Consider the following 24,185-nt stretch of genomic DNA (forward strand, 5'->3'; position numbering starts at 1 on the left):
GTTTACCATGGGGATCCTTCTAATGTAGGTGAGATGAAGGTGAAACTTATGCACATATGTATATTTTAAATTAAGCAGTTGGAATGAAAGGACAGTCTGTAAGCACTCTAGGACAAAGTCAGGTGATAAAGCAAGATTTATTTACTGAGGCCTGGTATTTAGGGAGAATAACCTGTTAGAGCTTGTTTTGAGATTACAGTACAAACCTGAAGGGTTCAGATCATGGTGAAACTGCAAGCAGGTTATCAATAAATTTTGCATATCATGCCCTTGAATATATTTTTGAATGTAAGCTTCATTTCTATATAACTATCTTGTCAGTATTTAAATATCTGCCTTTATCACATGAAGGAAATTTTACAAGATTGAAATTGTCAGCAGTTCAAAATATGGTGCTTTAGAAAATAACTATATTGTGCTGCTGTTGATAAATTGAAAACTATTATAATTCAGCTGTATAGATTTTCAATCAGACTATGCATATTCACTGAACTTTAAAATATATTCACACAAATTGGCTGAACCAGATGTATATTAGGATAATGAATCCTAAAATTAGGATTCATTTTCCTATCCAAATGTTTGAACGCTGCTGTTTTATTCAGGAAAAAATAGTTTAGATATTAAATTTGAGTAACCTCAGGCACTGAGATTCTGGTAAATTCCAGTTGGTTCTACCTCTAATTTCTCCATTGGGTTTTCAATATACTCTGCCCATTCTTTACAGGCACATAAACATTCTGTGCACTTAATTGTCACACTGATAACCCACAGGACTTTTTGTTGAAGTTAATAGAGCTTTACAATTTAAGCTTTAAACTTTGGATCAGCCACTAACTACATGTTTTATTCCCCTCCCACCATAAAACCATTTGGAATAAATGTGCAGTTTGTGTGGTTATCTTTACATATTAAACATTGTCCATAAGATCCAGATATTAGGCAGGAGTTTACAATTAAAACATGCCCACACATTTGTGTGTAAACTAATGCATTGAAGCTGCATTCTGGTCAGAAGTTCTCTTCCCTTCATTCTTTGTCTCTGTAACTAAATGTTGGGATGACCAAAGTACTCCAAAGGTATTTTACTGCTTTGAGCCCCCACCCAGACAAATGGTGTTCTCGCACCTGGTTGTTAGATTAAATTCCACTTACTTTGTATCACAGGGTGGTGATGCAATTTGACCGCTCTGCATATGTAGTCTTTATTTAGACTCAGCTAAGCAGAAGACAATGAAAACCTTTGTTTTGTGTTTTTTTTATAGGCTGTTTGATTTCTTCATTTAAAACTATTGAGGGTGCGGTGCGTGCCATGGCTGGAAAATCAACCCTACTGAAGGTGATCCTCCTGGGTGATGGTGGAGTGGGAAAAAGTTCACTGATGAATAGATACGTTACCAATAAATTTGATATACATCTATTTCACACAATAGGGGTTGAGTTTCTAAACAAAGATTTGGAAGTAGATGAACATTATGTGACAATGCAGATATGGGACACTGCTGGTCAAGAGAGATTTAGGAGCCTCCGGACACCATTCTATCGAGGCTCTGATTGCTGTCTCCTTACTTTTAGTGTTGATGATCACCAGAGCTTCCAGAATTTGGGCAATTGGAAAAAGGAATTCATCTACTATGCAGATGTCAAGGAGCCAGATAGTTTCCCATTTGTGGTTCTAGGTAATAAAATTGATGTCACCGAGAGGCAAGTTTCAGCAGAAGAGGCTCAGGCTTGGTGCAAAGAGAATGGTAACCATCCTTATTTTGAAACGAGTGCAAAAGATGCCACCAATGTTGCAGTGGCCTTTGAAGAAGCTGTTCGTCGAGTTCTTGCTGCCGATGATAGATCTGACAGTTTCATGCAAACAGACACAGTGAATCTAAATCGAGGGAAGAAACACAGCTCTTTCTGTTGTTGACTGACTGGAAGATGCAATCAGCTTACTGTGTGCCATTGATTTACTGCCTGGTGTTGATTGGGGTCATGCAGATCTGCTGGAGCTGTTTTGAAGAAACTGATGCCAACTGGCTGAAAAACTGGGTTCTGTTGGTTATGAAAGGGTTTGAATGCACACATGCACAATACTAATGTGACGAGTTATCCACAGATAATCAACTTATTCATTGGCCAGATGAGATTTAAAAAAAGGGTTTTGAGTTTAAAATCAATTTTTAAAAATGACAAAACTACACAAGCTTTAAATTTAAAAACAAACGTGAATTTGGTGTTGGTATTTTTAACTGAAGTATAGTCATTTTTTGTGCAAAATCCATACTGTAGCTTGGATAATGGTTGGGGAAAATGGAATTTAATTAACTCTAAACATTCACCATTTGTGTAAACTGGTTCCATGAAATTCTCCTTTTTATGTACTGGTGCTCCTAATCTGACCCTAAAATATGCTGGTGAACTATTAATTATTCTTCCCCCTCCCTTGCAAAGAAAACAATAAGTTTTAATTATATAATATTTGATAGAAACCTTCTGCCTATACTCATTCCCTAATTGAGTTTTGTGTAACTAAAGTCTACTGATTTTTTTTTTTGAACAATATATTTGCAGGTACAGAAAACATTGTCTACATATTGAGTTTGGGTTAAGTTTGCAGAATGTTAGTGTCAAAGAACAATGAGATATCATTTTGTTGTTTAGCCGTGTTAAGTTTGAGAAGGTAGAGGTTTGCTCACCAATTCCAGGTTAGTCAACAGCCAGTTTCATTTTCTAAATGAACAGCTAGATTGTGTTAAGATTGCACAATGATACAAAGGTACGGTGTATTTTGAAGTGACTTGTCAAGGATTGATATAATTTCAATTCTGCTTTATATTAAAAATAACTAACTTCATCACCATTACATGAAGCACCTTCTGCATTCATTTTTTCCTCAGGGTTTAATGTAATCTATAAGACTTATGTTCTCATATTTTGGGCAATGGTATGTTGTCACATGCACCAGATTACATGTTACAAGACTGACTTTACTCAAATTTTCAAATTGTACCTTGTGTAAAATGGTATGGCTGAAGATCTTCCAAGATTTGAGACTGTTGAACAAGATGAAATTTATGACCATAACTTGTTGCTCAATAAATATTTTGGCACTTCCTGCTGCAGAATGTACCATTGTATGCCAAAGCTGGGTATTTTTTATACAAGTATTTTGCCACAATGTTTTTCCCTTTCTGTTTTTCCCCTTTGTGCACCCTGTCTTCCCTAGCCAAGGGATTTGGTTGTAAACGTGTCCAGAGGTGTTTGCTGCTGCTTAGCTGGGTGTAAGCTGTGCAATATAGCCTGGTTTTCCCTTTTGTTCTCTATGGTGTCTTTCCATTGTACCACAGTTGAGATCAGGAACATGGCTTGTGGGAATCACTGAGACAACTTGTATTTTAACACACTACAGTGCAGTTGGGAGACTCAACATTGAAAACCATTATATCCTTAATATATATCTTTACAGAGCTATTTATTAAGCACAATGACAGATTTATTGTTGAATAGTCAGACCAGGCAATCCTTTGATTCTCAATTCAGTTAAAGTAGTGAAAGGAGAATTACATTCACAAACATCTGCTTTGTTTCTAAGCTTTGCAGTAAATGTGCTTCTTGTAATAGTGAAACTCCCATTTACCATATTAGCATCTCTATCATCAACCTTGGCTGATAAGTGCTGCTGAATTATGAAGGGGAAATAAACATTTTAATGTTGGTATGGTTATATTAACAAATCACAGCATTCCCTCTGTCAAGAATTGAGTAACCATTCTTAAATGCATCCTGTCACCACAATTTCTGATCACTGCTTTTGTTAACTGCTGTATAAAATTCTTCAATCACTTACTGATTTTTTTGGTCTTTTTTTCTCTGACACTCTGACAAAGTAATCTGAATGTGTTTTTACTTGTTAAAATCAGCATCCAGTCTAGATGGCAGTGAACAACTTAACCAAAAGATGACTGTTGCTTGAGATTTATTGCAGAAGTGTAGGAGACCAAGGACAGAGGTCAGAGTAGATTGGAGAACTAAAATATGACTGAAAATTCAGGGTCATACTTGTGAAATGAATGGACATGCTTGAAGTGATCCCCAATCTGCATTTAGTTAAATTGAAAAAGAAAATCTAGAATGGTATGTTTAGGGGTCTTGGATGGTGGATGTAGAGTCAGATTACCCATTTAACCCCTTATTCACAATTTCTGAAATGATTTAGTGATACCTTTACTGGTGGCTGGTTATATATTATTCAGTACAGCTAATACTTGACACATACTGCTGTCTGAACACTTGTGATATTAACATTATACTGTGGGTAGAACTGTGATCTGTATGTTACTATTCCTTAGTCATACCTCAGGTATCATGTCACCCAATACACTACCATCCCCACTCCAGGAATCCTTTCTTAAACTTTCCACACACAAAGCCTGGAGTTGATTTCACCCAATCACGTTACTATTTGAATGACCCAAATGCAATCATTTCATGTATCTGTGCACCTGCCCAAGTTAGCTCAGGATCTCTGACTTCCCACATTCAGATGCCTATCATTTTTTGTACATGTTGTAATACTAAGTTTGATTAAAATGAGGAAAAAAAACAAGACCTTGGTACTCAGTTATGTTGTCTCAGCTCTACCTATATCTGTGTTTGAGATTCCACTAAAGTTTATCCTTTAGCTCACACAGTAGTCTTACATTTTTAAAACTCCTGGGGTCTATAAAGCACTTGGTTAATAAACAGCCAGAGCAGTCTTCCATCAAATCATATCTCAGTTGCTTTTACCAGGATATGTTGCAAAGTTTGTTTATTAGAGGTTCTATCCCAAGACATTACATTTTTAGAAACAATTCTCACCTCATTCAGGAGTGCCTTCTGAAATCTGGCATACATTTCATATAATACGCAAATTGCATTCACTACTCATTCAATTTTCTTCCTTCAGGAAGAAATGTCTCCAAGTCTCAACCAGCCACCACCTGCAGCTGCAGTTCAAGACTGAACACCCAGACAATATATGCACAAAGGGAAAACAAAATGGCCTTGAACAAGGGTTTGATTTGTTAATCAGGTGCTTGCATCATTGGCAATTTGTTGCTCATCCCTAATTGTCATTGTAAAAAAGTCTCACAGCACCAGGTTAAAGTCCAACAGATATTGTCATTGAGAAGGCACCTTCTTGCACTACTGCAATCTACATGTTTTAGTTGCATCCACAGCATCATTAGATTTCCAGAATTTTGATGCAAGTCAGAACATTCTAAATGATTCTTCACATTTCCACTTTCTCATCACATGCTGCCAAACCTGCTCAATTTATCCAGTTTTTTAATTTTAGATTTTCAGCTTCTGTTGTACTTTGCTTTGATTTTAGTTTCAAGTCAGACTTGGAACTCACAAGTGATGTTTCCATATAACTGCTGCCTTGGTCCTTTTAGAGGCTATAAATTTGGAATTTTCTGTCAAAAGATGCTTGGTAAGTTACTGTAATGTTTGTAGATAGCACATGAATATTATACTGATATAAAGGCACCAATCACTCAAGGAATTATGCACACATGGGTTCATTCTACATAATGAAGATTAGTCAGAAGGAAAGCTCAAGGATATTAGCTGTGGCCACTTCTGTGGCATGAATGCTAGATATAGTTGTATAGGACTTGTCAAACAAGGCTTCAACACCAGCTAAGAGTAAATAGAGTTTGCTGCCCAGGGGACACCTCATTGTTTAGCAGTCAGCTTGGCTCTTAAAGGGGTTGAATGTCTCCCATTTGAGCTATGCACATTGTTGTGCCAGTTACCAACACCTGAGGAATTTCAACAGAAGAGGTGCAAGCTTCTGCAGCTTTGAAATAATCCCAAAGTAAGTGTAAATAACTAGGTACAACTCTAATACCCTTAATAATAGCCTAGCTGGTGATATAAAATCTTCTAGTCTGTACAGACAGACATTCCTACACTGATCTTTTGATATTATGTTATAGAACTTACAGCTATGAAGTAGAGGAAATGGTTGGAATATGGCCATTTTTTTTTTGCTGTGCAGGCATTCCACAATACCATGACTGACAAAACTACAACTAACTAGGAATTGAATGTAAAAATATGACAGAAGTAATTATTGAAGTGTATACAGATTCAAGATTTACTGCAGATGTATACCATAAATTATTTTTAAAGCTGATTAAAGCATGACTGATAAATTACAAAGGAAACTTCAATAGGGGCACAGTTGTTGAAAGGTAAACCTAGACAAATAACCTCTGCATGTCATTTGCACTTAGTAAATATTAATGATAACATTTCCCAATGCAAGCTTGAAGGAATAGCAGAGTTGTTACAGTAAAATTGTCAAAAATCAAAATATACAGAATAAAGTACTTGTTTTTATATTATTTACTATATATACACACACATACACACTATCATTTGTTCAACTCAGCAGATGCTTCTTCCCCAAGAACTGAACTTTTCTATCAAATGCTGTTGATCGAATGAGGGTGTTGGGTTCATAAAATGGATTCATGGCAAACTGGAGGAAAAAACATACATACATTAGAATGGAAATATTTCTTAAGCACAAATTAGAGAGCTGAGCCTATCCAGGATAGGAAGTGTAAAGATGTGGACAATTATGATCATAGAAACCCTACAGTGCAGAAAGAGGCCATTTGGCCCATCAAGTCTACACTGACCACAATCTCCATATCTAGTAATCCAATCTAGCTGCCATATCTAGTAATCATACTGATTTACTTATGGAAAGACAATTTTGCTTCTCCTCCATGCAATCTCCCAAGGGCTGACAGATCTTCCCTGTTCACCCTCAACATGAAATCACCATCTGTATTAACATTTCACACTGCATTAAGTCTGATCATAGGCCCATTGAAATCAGAGCTATATTTATCGGTGAACTTAATCTTCCTCAATATATGTAGAATAGGAAACATCAGTAAGATAACCCATTTAGACAAGTTAAACATATCCTAGTGGGAAAAGGGCTAAAAAAATTAGTCTAAAAAATTTAATTGTAGGAAAAGAAAAGTTAAATTTAAATCTACTTACTTTAATGTACAGATCATAGACATCATTAAAGAAATTTTTTATCCCATCTTCTTGCCGAACATCATGTAACATAATGAATCTCATATGTGAAGTGGAATTAAGGAAGTATAACAAATTGCAGTGGAACAAATTTTTCCATTACATATTTTCAGCACAACCATAGTCCATGGAGGAACCAATAACATGGACAGAATTAGGAATGATATCCTGCTGAGAATTTCAACACAAAACCCAGAAACTCAATAATTATCTCTGGATTGTTACCTGACCAAACTGGCATAAGATCAAGCAAATTAAGAAGATGAATGTGTGGCTCCAAGAGTGTTCTGGAAAGAGGCATTTGATTCCTGGTGAAATGACATTAGTATCTGGGAAAGGGGGAATTATTTTGTTAAACCAGGCCAGGATCAGTGTCTTGACTAATCATAAGTATAAGGGCCATAGATTTTAATTATATTCTATAAAATCCAAGGTTGAGTCAAGCAATGATTTGCTTTAAGAACTACAAGTCACATTGTTTCCCCCTATATCTAGATACTGGAGTGTCACTACAAAAGTTTTTTTTGTAGTAATAGTATAGTTGCTGTACAAGAATATGAAAACCTTCATTTGTGTACATCTAATATCCTTCAATGAGAATTTTGTGCTTGGATGTGAAATTACTGACAAATGCCAACTTTCAATGTTTGTATTAGTCAAGGTTCATTATTGCTCTTTCAATTACCCAACGCAAGAAAAGATAATTTAAAAAATTACCATTGTGTTCAATCGTGTATCACTATCATACAGAAACTATGGCAAACCAACTTTCCAATTACTGAAATTAAAAGGAGAGGGAACTGGCTACCAGTGATTGAGGGCATGATTCTTTCACTTCTGGACCTTATTTAAATTGAGGCTAAACAGACAATAAATATCTCCTTTTTCCTGATCAAGAATGTGAAATTTGTTTGCAGAGATCTCATCTAGAAACTTGTGTCACAATGTTCAATGCTGGACAAACTGGAGTTTTATTAGTCTCCTGCACACCAAACAATTTTTTCATAAAACAGTGCTTTTCAAAGAACTACTTAAGTTATGTTATCAGTTATGTTATCATTTCTGTTTCACATACTCTAGATATTTGGGTGGGGGGAGGAAACAATGAAGCTTGTGGTTTCTAAAGATGAAAACTCATTTAATTATGTGTAATACAAATATCAACTCAAGTTTGACAAACTTCACACAGATGTTATCTATAATACTACACCTCAATTCACCTTTCTGAAATTCAAAGCCACCTAATTCTAGAATGTGACTTTTGCAGCATATTGATAAAGTCCTATAAGATATATGTTAATCCAAGTGGATGGTTTACAGCCTTTTCTTGGAACTGGGGAAATATTGAATTCTCTCTGGAGAAAGGTGATATTAACAATTCCAGCCACAGTAGTGAAAAAGTACAGCAAATTCTGAAGAATTTGCCACATGTAGCTAGTTCCTTTCTTCTTTATTCCCTCTGACCAAAAATATATTACTCTTCACGCACAATTCTGACTAAGCCTACATAAATCACATTCAACACATGTAAAGTAACTGCTATGTGAGCAGAAGGTAAAAAACCAGACAAAAGCATGTTTTTCTGTGTGAATGCTCTTCTTTCTGGAGAATAAAGAATTGGATAAAATTTACTCACAAAAAGGATATGTCCAGCCGTAACAAATGCAGAGACAAACCATTCATTGAACTTATCAACAGTCTTCAAGTACATATTGTTGGATAACCACATGTTCTCATCAACTAAATCAAGAGCAGCATGAGCTATGAACTGGTTCAAGTGTCGGTGATCATCCTGTTTTAGAGAACAAGTTTTAATAAATTGCAAACAGCCATAAGAACCTTAAGAATTAAGAGCAGGAGTAGCAATTTAACCCCTCGAGCCTGCACCACCATTTAATACGATCGTGCTAATCTCACCCTCGACCTCAACTCCACTTACTTGTCCATTCACCACAATCATTCAAAGCCTTAGTTAAAAATCTGTCCACCTCTCCCTTAAATTTACTCAATGTCCTGCATCCACCATGCTCTAGGATAGCGTCCACAGAATCATGCCCCTTGAGAGAATTTCTCCAAGAAACCTTTCTTAAAAAAATGGCAGCTTTCCTTTCCAATTGCTACCCTGCAAAACAATTCACTGTAGGTGGATAAAAACAATATTTCCCCGTTTTAACATCAGAGCAACCAAATCACAATTACTGGTAGTTCTAGGAAGTAAACTGAAAATACAAAGTGGGTAGAAGCAGGGGAGAAACAGGAGGCTGGCAGAGAAGACAGAGTCAATGGAAATCATCGTGAGGCTTTTGGAGATGATGTGAGGTTTACAAATAATTGGGGGTGGGGAAGAGAAACAGTTGCCTGCTGCCACAGAAGTGAATTCACAAGATCACTTGAGTTAGAGTCATAGAGGTTTACAGCATGGAAAAAGGCCCTTCAGCCCAACTTGTCCATGCTGCCTTTTTTTTTTAAAACCCCTAATCTAATCCCAATTGCCCACATTTGGCCCATATCCATCTATACCCATCATACTCATGTAACTATTTAAATGCTTTTTAAAAGAAAATTGTACCCACTTCTACTACTACTTCTGGCAGCTTGTTCCAGACACTCACCACCCTCTGAAAAAATTGCCCCTCTGGACATTTTTGTATCTCCCCCCTCTCACCTTAAATCTATGCCCTCTAGTTTTAGACTTCCCTACATTAGGCAAGGTAGGTAATCCCTATCTTTTTCCAATGCCCCTCATTATTTTATAGATCTTTAAAAGATCACCCCTCAGCCTCCTATGCTCCAGAAAAAATAAGTCCCAGTCTATCCAGCCTCTCCTTATAATTCAATCCATCAAGTCCCAGTAGCATTCTAGTAAGTTTTTTCTGCACTCTTTCTAGTTTAATATCCTTTCTATAATAGGGTGACCAGAATTACACACAGTATTCCAAGTGTGGCCTTACCAATGTCTCAACTCCTGTATTCAATGTTCTGACCGATGAAACTAAGTATGCCGAATGCCTTCTTCACCACTCTGTCCACCTGCGATTCCACTTTCAAGGAGCTATGAACACGTACCTCAATCTCTTTGTTCTGTAACCCCCCCCAACGCCCTACCATTAACTGAGTGAGTTCAGTCTACCAAAATGCATCACCTCATTTGTCTAAATTAAACTCCCATCTGCCATTTGTCAGCCCACTGGCCCAATTGATCAAGATCCCGTTGCAATTGGAGATAACTTTCTTCACTGTCCACTATGCCAAATTTACTAACCATGCTCCCTATATTCTCATCCAAATCATTAATATAAATGACAAATAACTGAGCCCAGCACTGATCCCTGAGGCACACCTCTGGTCACAGGCCTCCAGTTCAAAAAACAACTCTCTACAACCACCCTCTGGCTTCTGTCAAGAATGCCAGGATCCCCACATTCTGTCAAGAAGCCAATTTTGTATCCATTTAGATACCTCACCCTGGATCCCATGAGACTTAACTTCATGCAACAACCTATCATGCAGTACTTTGTCAAAGGCCTTGCTAAAATCCATGTAGTCACCATCAACTGCACTGCCCTCATCTACCTTCTTGGTTATTTCTTCAAAAACACAATTAAATTTGAGAGGCATGATTTTCCATTCACTAAACCATACCGAGTGTCCCAAATCAGTCCTTGCATCACTAAATGCCTGTAGATCCTGTCTCTCAAAACATTTTCCAACAATTTACCACTAGGATGTAAGGCTTGCAGTTCCCAGAATTTTCCCTGCAGCCCTTTTTAAAACAAAGGCACAACATTTGCCACTCTCCAATCTTCAGGCATCTCACCCGTGACTGTTGATGATTCAAATATCTCAGCTAGGGATCTGCAATTTCCCCCCTAGCCTCCCACAATGTCCTGAAGGATCACAGGAATTTTAGAACAAGAATCTTGCAAATTGATTTTCTGGGACACCAGAAGCTAGTCCAGCATGACAAGGACAAGATGCTGGATAAGCCACAGGATGTGCAGTTTTCAATAATTTGAAGTTTTCAAAGGGTGGAGACAGAATAACATTATACTAAATTTTTAAGAAGTGTGAATTAGACCTTTGGCAAAGAATATTGCTGGAGAGGTATGGGCATAAATGGCAGAGATGGAAACAGTCAACCATGACTACATACAAGGTAGAAATGTTTTCTAAGGAAGAGTGATTTATAACTATATACTCACTTTGGGTTCCATTTTGCCTGCTGGAAGAAACTCCAATTCAAAAACAGGGTTGTCATGGTGACCAACTATAACAAAATAAAAACTACCAGACATATTGCTGATCTAACCTGTAAGGAAAGCAACATTCAGATTAAAATTAATCAAGAACTATCACCTTTGTGGTTTTGCAGGAGCTCAAGTATATATGCTCAATATGGGAATCAAAAATTTCTAAGTAAAACTACTTTGAAAGCATTTATATTCTGCTGATTAAAGTTCAATTCCCCTCAATTTCATTTTTTTTTAAGTAACATTTTGTCTCTTCCCATTAAAATCTCCTTTGCCACACATGACTGCTTCCCAGGGACTGTCAATAATGCTCTCTAATTAATGGCTAGCAATAATTACAGGGCATAACTGATGCAAATGCAATATATGATTGGTTTCAGTTATCCAAATTAAGGGGGCAGAGGCGAGGAAAAGATCTAGTTTCATTGCTAAACTCTGAGCAGATTAATACATGCAGAATGTCTAATTAAGCAAGGTGCAAATAGATAAACAATAATGATCTACTTATTAACAGTAGTCAAGCTGAATTTAGAAGAAATCCCAGAGAAATCCTTGGAAAGCGTTACGACATGCAACACAGACTTTCAAAAAAAATTAAACAAAGTTTTAACTCAGACTGATACAAATTCAAAGTAAACTCCAAGAATAAGAAACTGGATCAAAAACTGGGCATATAGTAAAATTACATATGGATGATGGAGACTAGAAGAAATAAGTAACAAACCCTGTGGCTTCATGTTGGGACCTTTACCATTTCAATTCACATTAGTGAAGGATTCAGAAACTTACCCTGAAGTGGTCAAACTATACAAACTAGGTGGGAGGCTGAAATTTGAATAGGCCAGTCAAATTATACAGCAAGTTGGATAAAATATACAATCTATCTTCTACATGTATATGTACAATAAACAAATGATAAACAGTTCCCTCAGCGCTCAGGATATCAAACCAGTGAAGGGTAGCAATCAACAACACCAATGTACATTGAAAGACATGGGTAGAACAGTAAGGTTATAAGTCAAAGGAAATGACAAACAGTATAGAGCTATGGCCAAAATGCCCCTTGGGGCAGCACAGTTGTTAGCACTGCCACTTCACAGCTCCAGGGACCTGGGTTCAATTCCTGGCTTGGGTCACTGTGTGGAGTTTGCACATTCTCCTTGTGACTGCACGAGTTTCCTCCAGGTGCTCCGGTTTCCTCCCATAGTCCAAAGATGTGAGAGTTAGGTTGATTGACCATGCTAAATTGACCGTAGATGCATAGGTTAGAGGAGTAGTGGGTAAAATATGTATGGATATGGGAGTAGGGCCTGGATGGGATTGTGGTCAGTGCAGACTTAATGGGCAGAATGTCCTCTCCCTGTACTGTAGGGTTTCTATGATTTCTATGAATAGCATCTATTTCTTTTGCTGAGACACAAGACCGATTTTTAAATGAAGACATAAGGCTGATATTCCATGTCAAAGGTCTAAAATGAGAGAAGACTGAAGGGACAGCTTAAAAAAAGCAGCATCTGAGTGTGATCTTAAGAGTATGCAAGAGTATAGTTAAGGGTATGGAAAAAGTAAAGCTGAAAAATTATTGTAATAGTTAGAAAGGTTTATCCATTTAAAATAGCAAAAACGTAAATTTAAGACATTTTCCCTTCACGTTAAATACACTGAATGGACAGAAAAAACTTCTTACAAGAGTAGGGGAAAGCGTAAAACCTTACAATCCTTTAAGAGTTTGATTGTGAAATGAGGGAGCTTTAAGATCTGCCTGGATAGGCTGAACTGCCTCTCTCATCAGTAATCATTTTGCGACCACTGCCACCTATAGGGAATGAGCAGCACTCAAGGGTTAGTGATGAAGAACAGATAAAACAACAAAGTTGAAAAAAATACACGAAAAGATAATATTCAATAAAGCATAAAATCCTGCATTTGTATTTCTGGAATTTTATTGCACAGTTGAATGGAACATCTGCCTCCCCACCACTATGTTGTCAATGAGAGGGACACTAAGGCTCTCAGACAATGAAATTACAAACACTCATTATGGGCAGTGAAGTCAATTACAACATTCAAAAGACATTTGGACAGGTACACGGATGGGAAAAGATTTATCGAGATATGGGCCAAACGCAGGCAAATGGGACTAGTTCAGGTAAACCTATCGGCACGGACCAGTTATGCCGAAGGGCCTGTTTCCATGCTGTATATCTCTATGACGATGAAGATGGGGCTGCTCATAGCTGCCACCCCCCCAAACCCCGAGTGCTCTATTCGGCTGAAAGGTAAACCCGTTCCGTAAGCACAAGTTAATCCAGGCCCAGGCTCCCCAGACCCACTGAGGAGGAGGAGGCCAGCTCCCTCCGTTGTGGGACTTGGCTCTCTGACGACAAAGCTAAAACGCTCTCCCAACCTCTCTACACACTCACCGGGTATCCACAGCCCAACCCAGCAATAACTGCAACAACTGACACCCCAAACCGGGAGGGAAGCGTCCAGACAAACCGATTGGAGTGCGGACCAATCGCTAGATAACATGCTTGACGGTGCCGCTTACCCTCATCTGTAAACCAATCGGGTTCTCGCTTCTGAAGTGCAGCGGGGCGGAATTAACGGTTGATGTGCGCGGTTACGTGCTGCTGATCGGCGTGGTGACGTGTTGCTGCTCGGCGCGAGGCGTTGCCTGGTTGCTGGAGTGACGGGAGGAGGCGGTTAGGGGCTGGGGGGGCTCGAGTTTAGGTGGGTTCCCGTGTCGAATTGTGCGGCGACTTTAGGAGGCTGTTGCCTAGAGGCTTTTTAAACTTGTGCATGTTGCCCGACGTGGGAGGGAAGGGAGAACTTGTGGTATGTCGCCATTGCAGAACAACATCCGCCATTTAGATTAAGGTCCCTAAATTAAACGATTTGATCTATTATTGTCACGTGTATTGCGATAGAGTACATAGGGGAGAAGGACGTGAGAGAGTGCAGAATGTTGTGTTACAGTCATAGCTAGAGTTTAGAGAAAGATCAACTTTGTATCAGGTAGGTCCATTCAAAAATCTGGCAGCAGAGAAGAAGCTGTTATTCACTCAGTTGGTATGTGACCTCAAGCTTTTGTATCTTTTTTCCCAGTTAAGAGTGTGTGTCCAGAGCGTGTGGGACCCTTGATTATGCTGGCTGCTTTTCCGAGGCAGTGGGAAATGTAGACAGAGTCAGTGGATGGGAGCTGGTTTGATGATGGACTGAGCTACGATCACAAACTTTTGTAGTTTCACATAGCCTTGGACAAACAGGAGCTTTATGAAGCTAGCACATTGGTCCCAGCATGGTTCAGGTCACAGCAGCCCTGATCATAGAATCCCTGCAGTACTGAAGGAGGCCATTCTGCCCATCAAGTCTGCACCAAACACAATCCTACTCAGCCCCTCTTCCTGTAACTCCATATATTTACCCCTACTAATCCTTTGACACTAGGGTCAATTTAGCATAGCCAGTCAACTTAACCAGCACACCCTTGACTTCATTATAAATGAAGCTTCTAACTTATCCATAGTTTGATATTTAACAACCAATCTAATGATAGTCATGTAATCACTGGAATGGAAGTTTTAGACAGGACTTTAACTAGATGAAAAGGACTATTTCAAGCCCATAAATTTCATCCAATTACTAAAATATATTTTCAGTATTGTTTATTTGGTAATGGTGTAGGTTTGTAACTAAGTAAAGTTTATTTTTAACAATTACAAAAGATAACTGTTTGCAAAGTAAATGTAAAGAAAATATTGTGGCATGTTTGTTTATTTGCTGATAATGTAGGTTGGTAACTAAAAGTTTACTTTTAACTAACATTTGCAAAATAAATTTAAAGAAGATAATGTAGATTTAATTAATTTTGATGCTTATATTTTGTACTATTCATACAGTAAGGATGTTTTTGTTTATTGCAGTGCATAAATGGAATCTAAAATTACTTCTGGTACTTGTGAAGCTATTTCTTCAGAGGAGCTTCGGAGAAGACTTTATCAAACATTCAAAAATCGGGGTGTCTTAGATTCCTTAAAGGTATTTATTTTTCTTGACCAAAAGGGTAATAGTTTTCAGCATCTTTCTGTGACAACCTTAGTGTCTCTTTACAACTTAGCTAAAATTCTTTACCTCCACGGTTGGGTAATTTTTACATTTCTAGCCCATACTCATATATTCATATTTCAATATTTAAGAGTTCAGTATGAAGAAAAATATAGTAACTACACATGAAGTAAAATAAATTTACCATATTTCTAAAATCTTGTGATTTTATATGAGTCAGTTAGCAACTATCTAGCCCATGGGGTTACCCCACCAAGTTGGTGATTGCTCAACAGCTAATTTTCCTCAAATGTGTGTCTATTCAATTAAATTCATCTTTTTAAAGGTTTTAAAGATCTTGGTGTATGGGAAAGGCATTGGCCTGATGGTATTATCGCTAGACTATTAATCTGGGGACCTGGGTTTGAATCCTGCAACAGCAGATGGTGGAATTTGTATTAAAATAAAAATCTGGAATTAGGAATCTACCGATGACCATGAAACCATTGACAATTGTCAGAAAAACCTATATGGTTCACAAATGTACTTTAGAGGAGGAAATCTGCCATCCTTACCTGGTCTGGGGTACATGTGAGCAACAGAAATGTGGTTAACTTTCAACTGCCCACCGACAACCAGGGATGGGCGATAAATGCTAGCCACCCAGCAATGCGCATGTCCGATGAAATAAAAAAAAGACTTCTGGAAGATATCAGATGCTTTTTTGAAATACATGTTTATTCTAGCCAGGTCAGTTAATAATGATACTGCATACATTGGTTATGAACATATTTTACACAGTTGACAAGTTATTATGAATGCTAACTTGCACATCATCCAGCATCAAATAACAAAGATGAGTGAATATTGTAGGAATCTTAATAAATATTGAATAAGTTTCTGCAAAAGTTTGTATAGTACTTGCCTCATTATAAATTTTCTGTTGGTCAGTCTCAGCTTCGAAATCAGCTTGTTCGTGAATTAACACACCCTGGTTTAAATGGACGCGTACCCACAAATGGTCATCGTCATTCAAATCCTTCTGCAGATGAGGATTCTCTGTTGATAATGGCTGCAAATAGTATTGTGGTGGACCACTTGCATAGGATTGGATACGAGTACTCATTGTCCGTCTTTTATCCAGAATGTGGCTTAGAAAAGGAAAAGGTAAAGTAAACTGTACTTTAATTGTTGAAAAAAGTAACTACTGCAGTGGGAAACAAACCTGGAATTGAAACAGCAAATCAGAACACATATTTTAAGTATAGTTTAAAGATTGTGCCTAGCCAATAAACTCAGTCAATTTCTTTTACAATATGGTTAGTCACTTTTTATTTGAGTTTAAATTTGATTTTGGAAAAGCAACATGCATAGTTTGATTAATCCAAATGTTTTAGTAAAACTAAGGAATTTATTTTCTAATGGTAACCACTAATTCAATTTCAATCTAATAATAAACATGTCTGTTATCAAGTAAGCAAAGAAAACTCTTCCATTGATTCCCTTCTTTCCACTGGTGAAGCCACTGACTCATTCTAAGATATAGTGCACTCAGTAACTTCTCCAGATGCTGCTGATGGCAACCATGTAGGAATTCTAACTGATTTAATTTTCCCTCACCCTTATCCCAGGATAGTCAAGGCACTTGCAGTGCCCTTTCTATTGCTTTGACTCAGATATACTAACTCAGTACAATCCAGTAATCCAATTTATGGTATTCTGCACAATACGTTTCCTTTGCTTTTAACTGTTAGGCTATAGAGGGAATGACAAAAGAAAATTTTTAAAATCATTTTGTGGATGTTTTTGCAACAAGCTGCAAGTTCTGTGACTTGTGTCTGCGAGATGAAGTTAATTTATTTCCAATATCGATATTTTGAAAATGATAAAGAACTGTTGCAGAAAATAATTTTGTTTAGGGGCTGTTTGAAAATCTTAATTGTCTGGATGCCATGCTAAAACAAAGGACAAGATCATTTGGTGAAATACATCAATGGGTGATTAATTGAACACTGAAATCAGTCAGCAGGTTATTTATTAACCATAAACTAATAACCCATTGTTTGACTGTTGTAAAATCCATGCAATGGGGGTAATTTCCATTGCAGTGGAAGATTTAATAAATAAGAATTAAAGTTAATTCACCATTATGTATTGATTATGATGATTTTTCAGGAATCAGATTAATGTTTCAAATACTTCTAGTAAAACAAAAGGTTCTTCTCCATCTTTCTGATTGCTTCAGGCTTTATTAAAGTAGATTTGAATTTATGCATAATTCCCCTAACAATCATAGCACTCTCATCCTAATATTAGCCAAACTAATTTGCAGCTATTTTTAGTAATTTTTATTCAGTAATTAAAGCTTTCAAGCTGTACGCTACATATTAATTAAAATAATGAAGGATTTTTAAATCATATTTCACTCTTCAGGAAGAGGATCACATTAATTTTGGGCTTAAATTATTGCCTGCAAGTAAGAAAGGAAACCCTAATTATTTTTCAGGTTCTCCAGTAATTCTTTATTAACAGCATTGTGTAGCACTGGAATTCACAGGGAGATGTTGGTCAATTATAAAGGCTGTCTGCTTGAGGCAATACATGTGTATTTGTGATTAGAATTTTTTTATTTTGGCAAACAGCCAAATCAAAAAATCAAATTATTAGTGCATGGCAGTTGGTGGGAAACTATTCCTGTGGATTTGCATAAAGATTTTGTTTATGCAATCAGAGATGGATTTCATCATCAAATGCAATAAAACAGAGCAATTTTGAAATGAATTTCACTTTAAAAACATTTTTCATAGGTACTTACAACAAGAGACCTCCTACAAATCATGAAAATCAATCCCAGATCAGACCTTTACAAATCTATTGTGAGTTTGAATTTAATTATATTATAAATGAGTGTTAGTTTGGAATTTTCTCCTTTATGTCGGATAACATTCATGTCTTTTTGCCTTACTTTCCTTACTGCAGATTTCAAATTTGCAAAAGGATCATCAAAAAGGTAAAAATGAAGTCTAAAATACTGTAACATTACATATATAAAGAGGATTACACTTTTAACAAAATTACTTTTTTTGTTTCTAATAGGATTTCTTATTCAGTTTCTGATGGAATTGACGGATTATCATTTAACTCGGGATTATCGAGATGCACAAACTCAGACCAACTGTGTTTCAGAGTACAAGGAATCTATTGGTAATGATATGGGGAGTCTATTTGAATAAATAATTATCCTTGCAAGTTTTTTTTAAGAGTATGTCTCTAAATTAAATAAATCTTCCAGCATATGCAATTTAATTATACTTTGTTGGACCTAGAAACTGTTCTATAATTAGTCAGCCTCTATTGAATGAAAGGTGGGGTTGGCTATGTTTCTTAATTACAAAGCTTCACAGTTCTGGCCATGGATTACTAACTTAAAAAAATGTGATGGAAAACACAATTATACTGAAACAGCAAAGTATTAATTTAGTTGCTACAATTTTACCACTGATTAGGGCATTCTGTTTCATCAATAAAAATATTAATTGGATACGTTAAATTTAAAGTTTATTTAATAGTGACGCAAGTAGGCTTACATTAACACTGCAATAAAGTTACTGTGAAAATTCTGTAGTCACCACATTCCAGTGCCTGTTCGGCTACACATTCCAGCGCCTGTTTGGGAGAATTTAGCATGGCCAGTGCACCATTAGTCGTAATGGTTATATTAAGGAACCAAATCCTGGTGAAATATGCAAATAGTTTTTTTTGTTGTGAACCAGAGGGATAATAGTCACAGAAATCTATCAACTTTTCAAAATTGAGTTACTGAAAATTCCACAAAATATTTCATTTGTTAGTATGACAAAGTTTGGCACTTCCTGACTCAGCTTAAAATGACAGCTGGAGGTTGATCGACTTGAGGACAATGTCTTAGAAATACTGACAGGAGCTGAAGGGGCTGACTTGAGTTTTGCCAATACTCTGCTGGAAAAAGTTTTCACTCATTCTTTGTCCTGATAATAGGCAGGAAATTTGAAGTTGTGGCAGCAACATTTAGGTTAGTGGAGATGGTATGAAACGATGCTGTTTGTCATCTGAATGAATCTAGAACCTGATCCCTATATAATGTCACCAAGGCATAGGATGTACTAATGAAGAAGAGTAGGTTATTGTACTACCTCCATTATGCTATCTAAGAATGGAACCAGAATAGAGCAGTGCTTTAGAGATGGACTGCAAAGGCAATTCCACTATTCCCGTCTGATTTGTTCTTTTATGTAGTACTAAATACTAAATTCCCACTTTCTTTCTTGTAGTTGATAAACTTCAGTTGGTTGATGAAGAATATGCATCATTTCATCCAACAAATGTGCAAGATGACTTTTGGGAAACAAAACTGCTTGTATATCGCAAACAAATAGAAGAACAGCTTCAGGCAGAGATGCAGCAAGAGGTAGTACACTGTTTTTTTAGTCATTTTATCAGTAAATTGCTTATTAGATCTTACATTTATTTGATTACTCTTTCTTAATTATCTGAAATATTTAATTTTCGGTATTTTTAACCATTAAAAGGACCTAATGAGAATATGCACTGGAGTAGTTTGCTATTGGTGCCCCAATTTACTGATGTCCAGTGTAGCACAATTTCAACATCAGCATAAATTGTAAAAATAGCTAATGTTAGAAGTTACAATTCATTAGGACAGTATTATAGTGCTTTTGTATTAAGTGTGGCTGTGTGCCTATAATGCTTCTGTTGGCATGCCAGATAAGATTCTGATGGATGTATTTTTTGTACTGGTACCAATCTGTGACTGTCCTGTATGTATTGAATTGAAAGTGTGTTGTCATGGTGAAAAATAGAGCTAACTAGTACATTGCTGTGCCACTTGAATGTGACATCTGAGGATGCAAACTGCATACAAACTGGGGGAGAGGTTGACTGACATAAGCATCTGCTATCAAATTTTTTAATGATCCAAGGTCCCCATCTCAAATCTGATGATCCCGCTTCCAGATGTCTTTTCCATTCTCTGATTCCCTTACGTTGTTCACAAACCTGGATTACATTTCCAATCCTGAAACCACTGCATAGCTTTCAGACTCAGTTACTTAGACAAATGCTCTAGGACCCCCCCCATGGTAACCCCAGGTCATTTTGCATTCTTCCTGTTCCCACTTCAGTGTTTCATGGATTCTGTTAAAAACAGTGCCAAATTGGATTCCCCATCTCAGTATTGTTTTCCCAGGTGCAGGGCTGCCCTGGAATTAATTAAGTTGGTGTTCCCAGCATTGTAATTTGTCCTTACAAAATTTCCCACAAACTATGAGTGATGTTATTAGCAGGCCTGCTAGTGATATGTATTTGTGCATTAGTATCTTCTGCTACAGACAACTATTTCTGTTCACTGTTGTTTTCCACATTTTGCTCTGATGCTTTATATTCTATCACAGGAAAAGTATTGACCAATGTTTGTGGTGTCGGTGTAATTTGTATTTTCACATGTCCTGATGAATTATATTGCAGTTAATTTTGATGTTTGCTTTTTTAATTGGATGTAGTTGCTTTCTCTTAAAGATTCATCTTGGTGTAAGACACTTAACAGTCCTTTTGATCATGGTAGCTGCAGCATTTTAAGGATCTGGAATTGGCCAAGGTTCGGATTCAGGAGAAGGAGCAGTCACAGAAGAATATTGAAGAGCACAGATCAAAGCTAGATAAAATGTACCAGATGAAGTCTGAAACATTGATCACAAGAGAGAAGAATGCTATTGAGAGACTTCAGAAACAACAGGAGGTCGGTTTAGATACAAAATAGAATAATTTCACTAGGCAACTATGAATTTATGGATGAGTCATAATTTTTTACAACTGCTAGTATGTTTCAGCAATAAGCTGAATGCAACCTTTAAATGCATTGCCTTTTGTGGAAATGTGTTTGGACAAAATAAGATGGCAGTCAGGGATGGGACAAAACTTGTACGCTGTTTGCAAATGCAGACAAAATTTATGCCACAAAACATTTGCAGAGGAATGAACCCTTTTGTATTTTGTCCACACTCCAGTAAACCAATCAGTGGATTGTATGATGATACGGTCACAAAAATAGGAGCAGGAGAGTCTTATTCAGTCCTTTGAGCCTGCTGCACCATTCATTATGATCATTACTGGTCATCCAACTCAACAGCCTGATTCTGTCTCCCCCGCCCCCTTCTATCCTTTGATCCCCTGCACGTTACGTGCTATATGTAATTGCCCCTTGAAAACTTACAGGGGATGATCTTATTAACTTCTCATGCTGGTTGATTGGCATGGCAAGCCAGTAAGGTCACAAGATAAGCAAAAAACTGGGCTTGTGCCTAGTTTCTCCCTCTCGCAATGATATTGGCATTGGTTTGCCAGCATGATTAGCCTCGCATCCTTCCTGGATTTTAATATTTAAATCCAAATTTAAATATCACTAGTGAGCCCAGATGGAATAGTCCAGGCTCACTTGTCTTAATGGTCTCACTGTTAGATGTCCTCACTGGCGAGGATCACGTGTGGTCTCTAGCAACAGGGACCAGATGCGATGGCCTCGCCGGTGGGACGGGAGGCCATTGAGGTCCCCCAAGTGCTTGGGAGAATAGGAGGGAAGGCAGTGCCCTTTGGGGATCATGGGTGCATTAACCAATACCCCTCTCCCCAACCTGACCCAACTATCCCAGAACTTACCTACCCACGTGCCACTTGACCAACCTAGCAATTTGCTCATCTACATTATCCATCCTACCCATTCACACATTCACGTATTCACTAACACTGGTATATTCACCCATCCACAATTGTTCTTTAAACTTATCATAAAGCGGCTGGTGCTGTAGAAAGGACACGGCTTGCTATGCTAGACATAGTTTTCTATGGATACTGCACTCTGTATTTCTGGAGGGGCCAAGCTAAAAAGACTTGGTGAGAAATGAGGAACAGCTGAAGGGTGGGAAATAATTAGATGCAGCAACCTGATGATGATTGCCAGTTTGTGGAAGATTTGAGCCATTGTTTCTCAGTTTTAAATTGTGACAACAATCTTCACAAGTTTAGGATACATTTTAATATTTATATATAAAGTAATTTTATTTAAAACTAATCCACAACTATGAAAGTAAGAATTGATCTCCAGTTCTGTATTTATTTGCTTAGTTACAAAACTGAGCACATAACATTTAATGAGATTATCTTATCATTCAGATTATGTTTAGAATATCGATTTTCCTACAGATAGAAGAAAAAGAAATCTATATGCAGAGACAAAGCCTATTAAAAGACATTGAAGCTGTGCGAAATAGAGAGGTTGAACTTAGACAACGAATTGAAGCCTTTGAATTGTAAGTAGAAATGTCAAATTAGCAAAAGAAATAATGTTTATAATTGCCATTTTAAAAGATTCCCATAGGAATGTGGATATGCATATGGTTTCTCATGCTTGTAATTGAAATTTTTGAAATGACAAACTCTGGGATTGAAACATTGACTCCAATTGATTACATCTCTTTCTGCTAACTGGTAATCGACATTGTTACAATTGATGAGGACAGATGTCAGGATTTGTCCTTTTTTCAATCTTCGATTGTCATAACAGGGTTCTGTGTAATTTTTTTAAGGACAAAGTTATTTACTTAATGTTTGTGCTTAACCATTTCTGTACTAATGGCACAGAGTTTTACAAAAAGGAGTTTGTTTTTATTGAGTTAAAACCCACCCAGACAAAGATATAAAAATATTTAAATAGGTAAAACCCATACTCAACCTTCAGAACAAACACATGCAAAAATAACAAGTTATACAATATGAAATCACTTCTTGACCAAACTAAAATTCAATGTAATGTAGAGCATTAACTCAAGTCCTTCGCTGGTACATGTAGCTTAAGCAGAATTACCGCCACAGTGATCTAGTGTAAGTTGAGTGGAATTGAAGTTCAATTGCGATTTCTGGAGGCAGTCTTTTCTTTAGAAACGTAGATCAGGATTTTCTGGCTTTCCCACTCGAGAGTCAGCGAACTTTAGGCTAACCCACTGTGGATCCCACCACAAATTCTAGACGTAATCTGCCTTTTCCAAATGGCAATGGTTTTCCCCTGATGTCCCTTTCATTTTCATTTGAAAATCCTCCATCTCTTCTGCTGGATTTCAAATTGTAATAGAGAAAGGACCTTGGACTTGGAAGAGAAGGGAGAAAGAGTGCTTTATTGCCCCATTGACAAGTTTCTTCCAGACTATTACTTAATAGCTTGTGTGTTACAATAAGAGATTTCAAAAATGGATATTCTAGTCACATACCTTCTGGGTATTTGCTTAGCTCATGTCTAGATGGACCGTGGCTATTGTTTTAAGCCTAGCTGGTTAGATTCTGTAATGTCCCAGCATGACTTCCTGAATGATCCTTTAAACGTTCTGATGAGATAGGAACACCTTCAATGTAGCTTATATCTTGATAAACTTTCAGAACAAGCTTTATAGAAGTGCAAATGTAAGGTCCTATTTAGTTCCAGTATATCTGTTGAAGTGGTTCTTCACATCAGGTGATGTGGAATTTGATAAAGGGTATGCCTGGACATGTCTTGATTTTAGGCCATATTAAAACTTTACAATAAACTGATGAACTTATAATACCAAGTGTAAGGTGATTTGTGGCCATCTCATTTTGGTGTCTTTGTTTGCTTTGTTAAATTGAAGATTGATATCACACATGATGTACGGCACACTACCATGACAATATGGAGCACTGTTTTCAGTAGTGCACCACTGTAGG

The 24,185-nt window shown here is 37.1% G+C and overlaps 3 protein-coding genes across 7 annotated transcripts in view; 2 read left to right on the top strand and 1 right to left on the bottom strand.

The window, feature by feature from the left end:
- The window catches only part of rab9a (RAB9A, member RAS oncogene family), a 45,040-nt gene extending 41,205 nt beyond the window's left edge, over nt 1–3,835 (top strand). For both annotated transcript variants that reach the window (XM_080204009.1, XM_080204008.1), the window contains exon 3: nt 1,266–3,835. In XM_080204009.1, coding sequence (XP_080060135.1) covers nt 1,313–1,918 — 606 coding nt within the window. In that variant the 5' untranslated portion in view covers nt 1,266–1,312 and the 3' untranslated portion in view covers nt 1,919–3,835. The remainder of the gene's footprint in view (nt 1–1,265) is intronic.
- A 2,277-nt stretch (nt 3,836–6,112) lies between these two features.
- Nucleotides 6,113–13,868, bottom strand: trappc2 (trafficking protein particle complex subunit 2). Its single transcript, XM_080204010.1, has 6 exons — nt 13,775–13,868; nt 13,039–13,167; nt 11,304–11,410; nt 8,745–8,893; nt 7,063–7,144; nt 6,113–6,526 (listed from the first exon to the last, which is right to left on the bottom strand). Exons 3-6 carry the CDS (start codon nt 11,394–11,396, stop codon nt 6,428–6,430), a joined length of 423 nt encoding a protein of 140 aa, XP_080060136.1. The 5' UTR covers nt 11,397–11,410; nt 13,039–13,167; nt 13,775–13,868; the 3' UTR covers nt 6,113–6,427.
- A 235-nt stretch (nt 13,869–14,103) lies between these two features.
- ofd1 (OFD1 centriole and centriolar satellite protein) overlaps nt 14,104–24,185 on the top strand; it is a 61,535-nt gene continuing 51,453 nt past the window's right edge. For 3 of the 4 annotated variants that reach the window (XM_080204012.1, XM_080204014.1, XM_080204015.1), the window contains exons 1-9: nt 14,202–14,423; nt 15,278–15,392; nt 16,350–16,565; nt 18,206–18,274; nt 18,378–18,408; nt 18,495–18,602; nt 19,709–19,845; nt 21,019–21,192; nt 22,653–22,759. In XM_080204012.1, the coding sequence (XP_080060138.1) occupies nt 15,285–15,392; nt 16,350–16,565; nt 18,206–18,274; nt 18,378–18,408; nt 18,495–18,602; nt 19,709–19,845; nt 21,019–21,192; nt 22,653–22,759 (950 nt within the window). In that variant the 5' untranslated portion in view covers nt 14,202–14,423; nt 15,278–15,284. The other variant, XM_080204013.1, reaches the window with a different exon arrangement.

The sequence above is a fragment of the Carcharhinus amblyrhynchos genome, chromosome 15, assembly GCF_965287045.1.
Source record: "Carcharhinus amblyrhynchos chromosome 15, sCarAmb.v2.hapA, whole genome shotgun sequence".
NCBI classification, from domain to species: Eukaryota; Metazoa; Chordata; class Chondrichthyes; order Carcharhiniformes; family Carcharhinidae; genus Carcharhinus; species Carcharhinus amblyrhynchos.

Excerpts from the sequence above, each read along its gene's own strand:
- trappc2 (XM_080204010.1), bottom strand. The coding sequence starts at position 11,396 with ATGTCTGGTAGTTTTTATTTTGTTATAGTTGGTCACCATGACAACCCT. Across the intron at positions 7,145-8,744 it reads TTTGTTACGGCTGGACATAT|GAGATTCATTATGTTACATG; the intron begins CCTTTTTGTGAG and ends CACTTCACATAT. Across the intron at positions 6,527-7,062 it reads TCTATGATCTGTACATTAAA|TTTGCCATGAATCCATTTTA; the intron begins GTAAGTAGATTT and ends TTTTTCCTCCAG.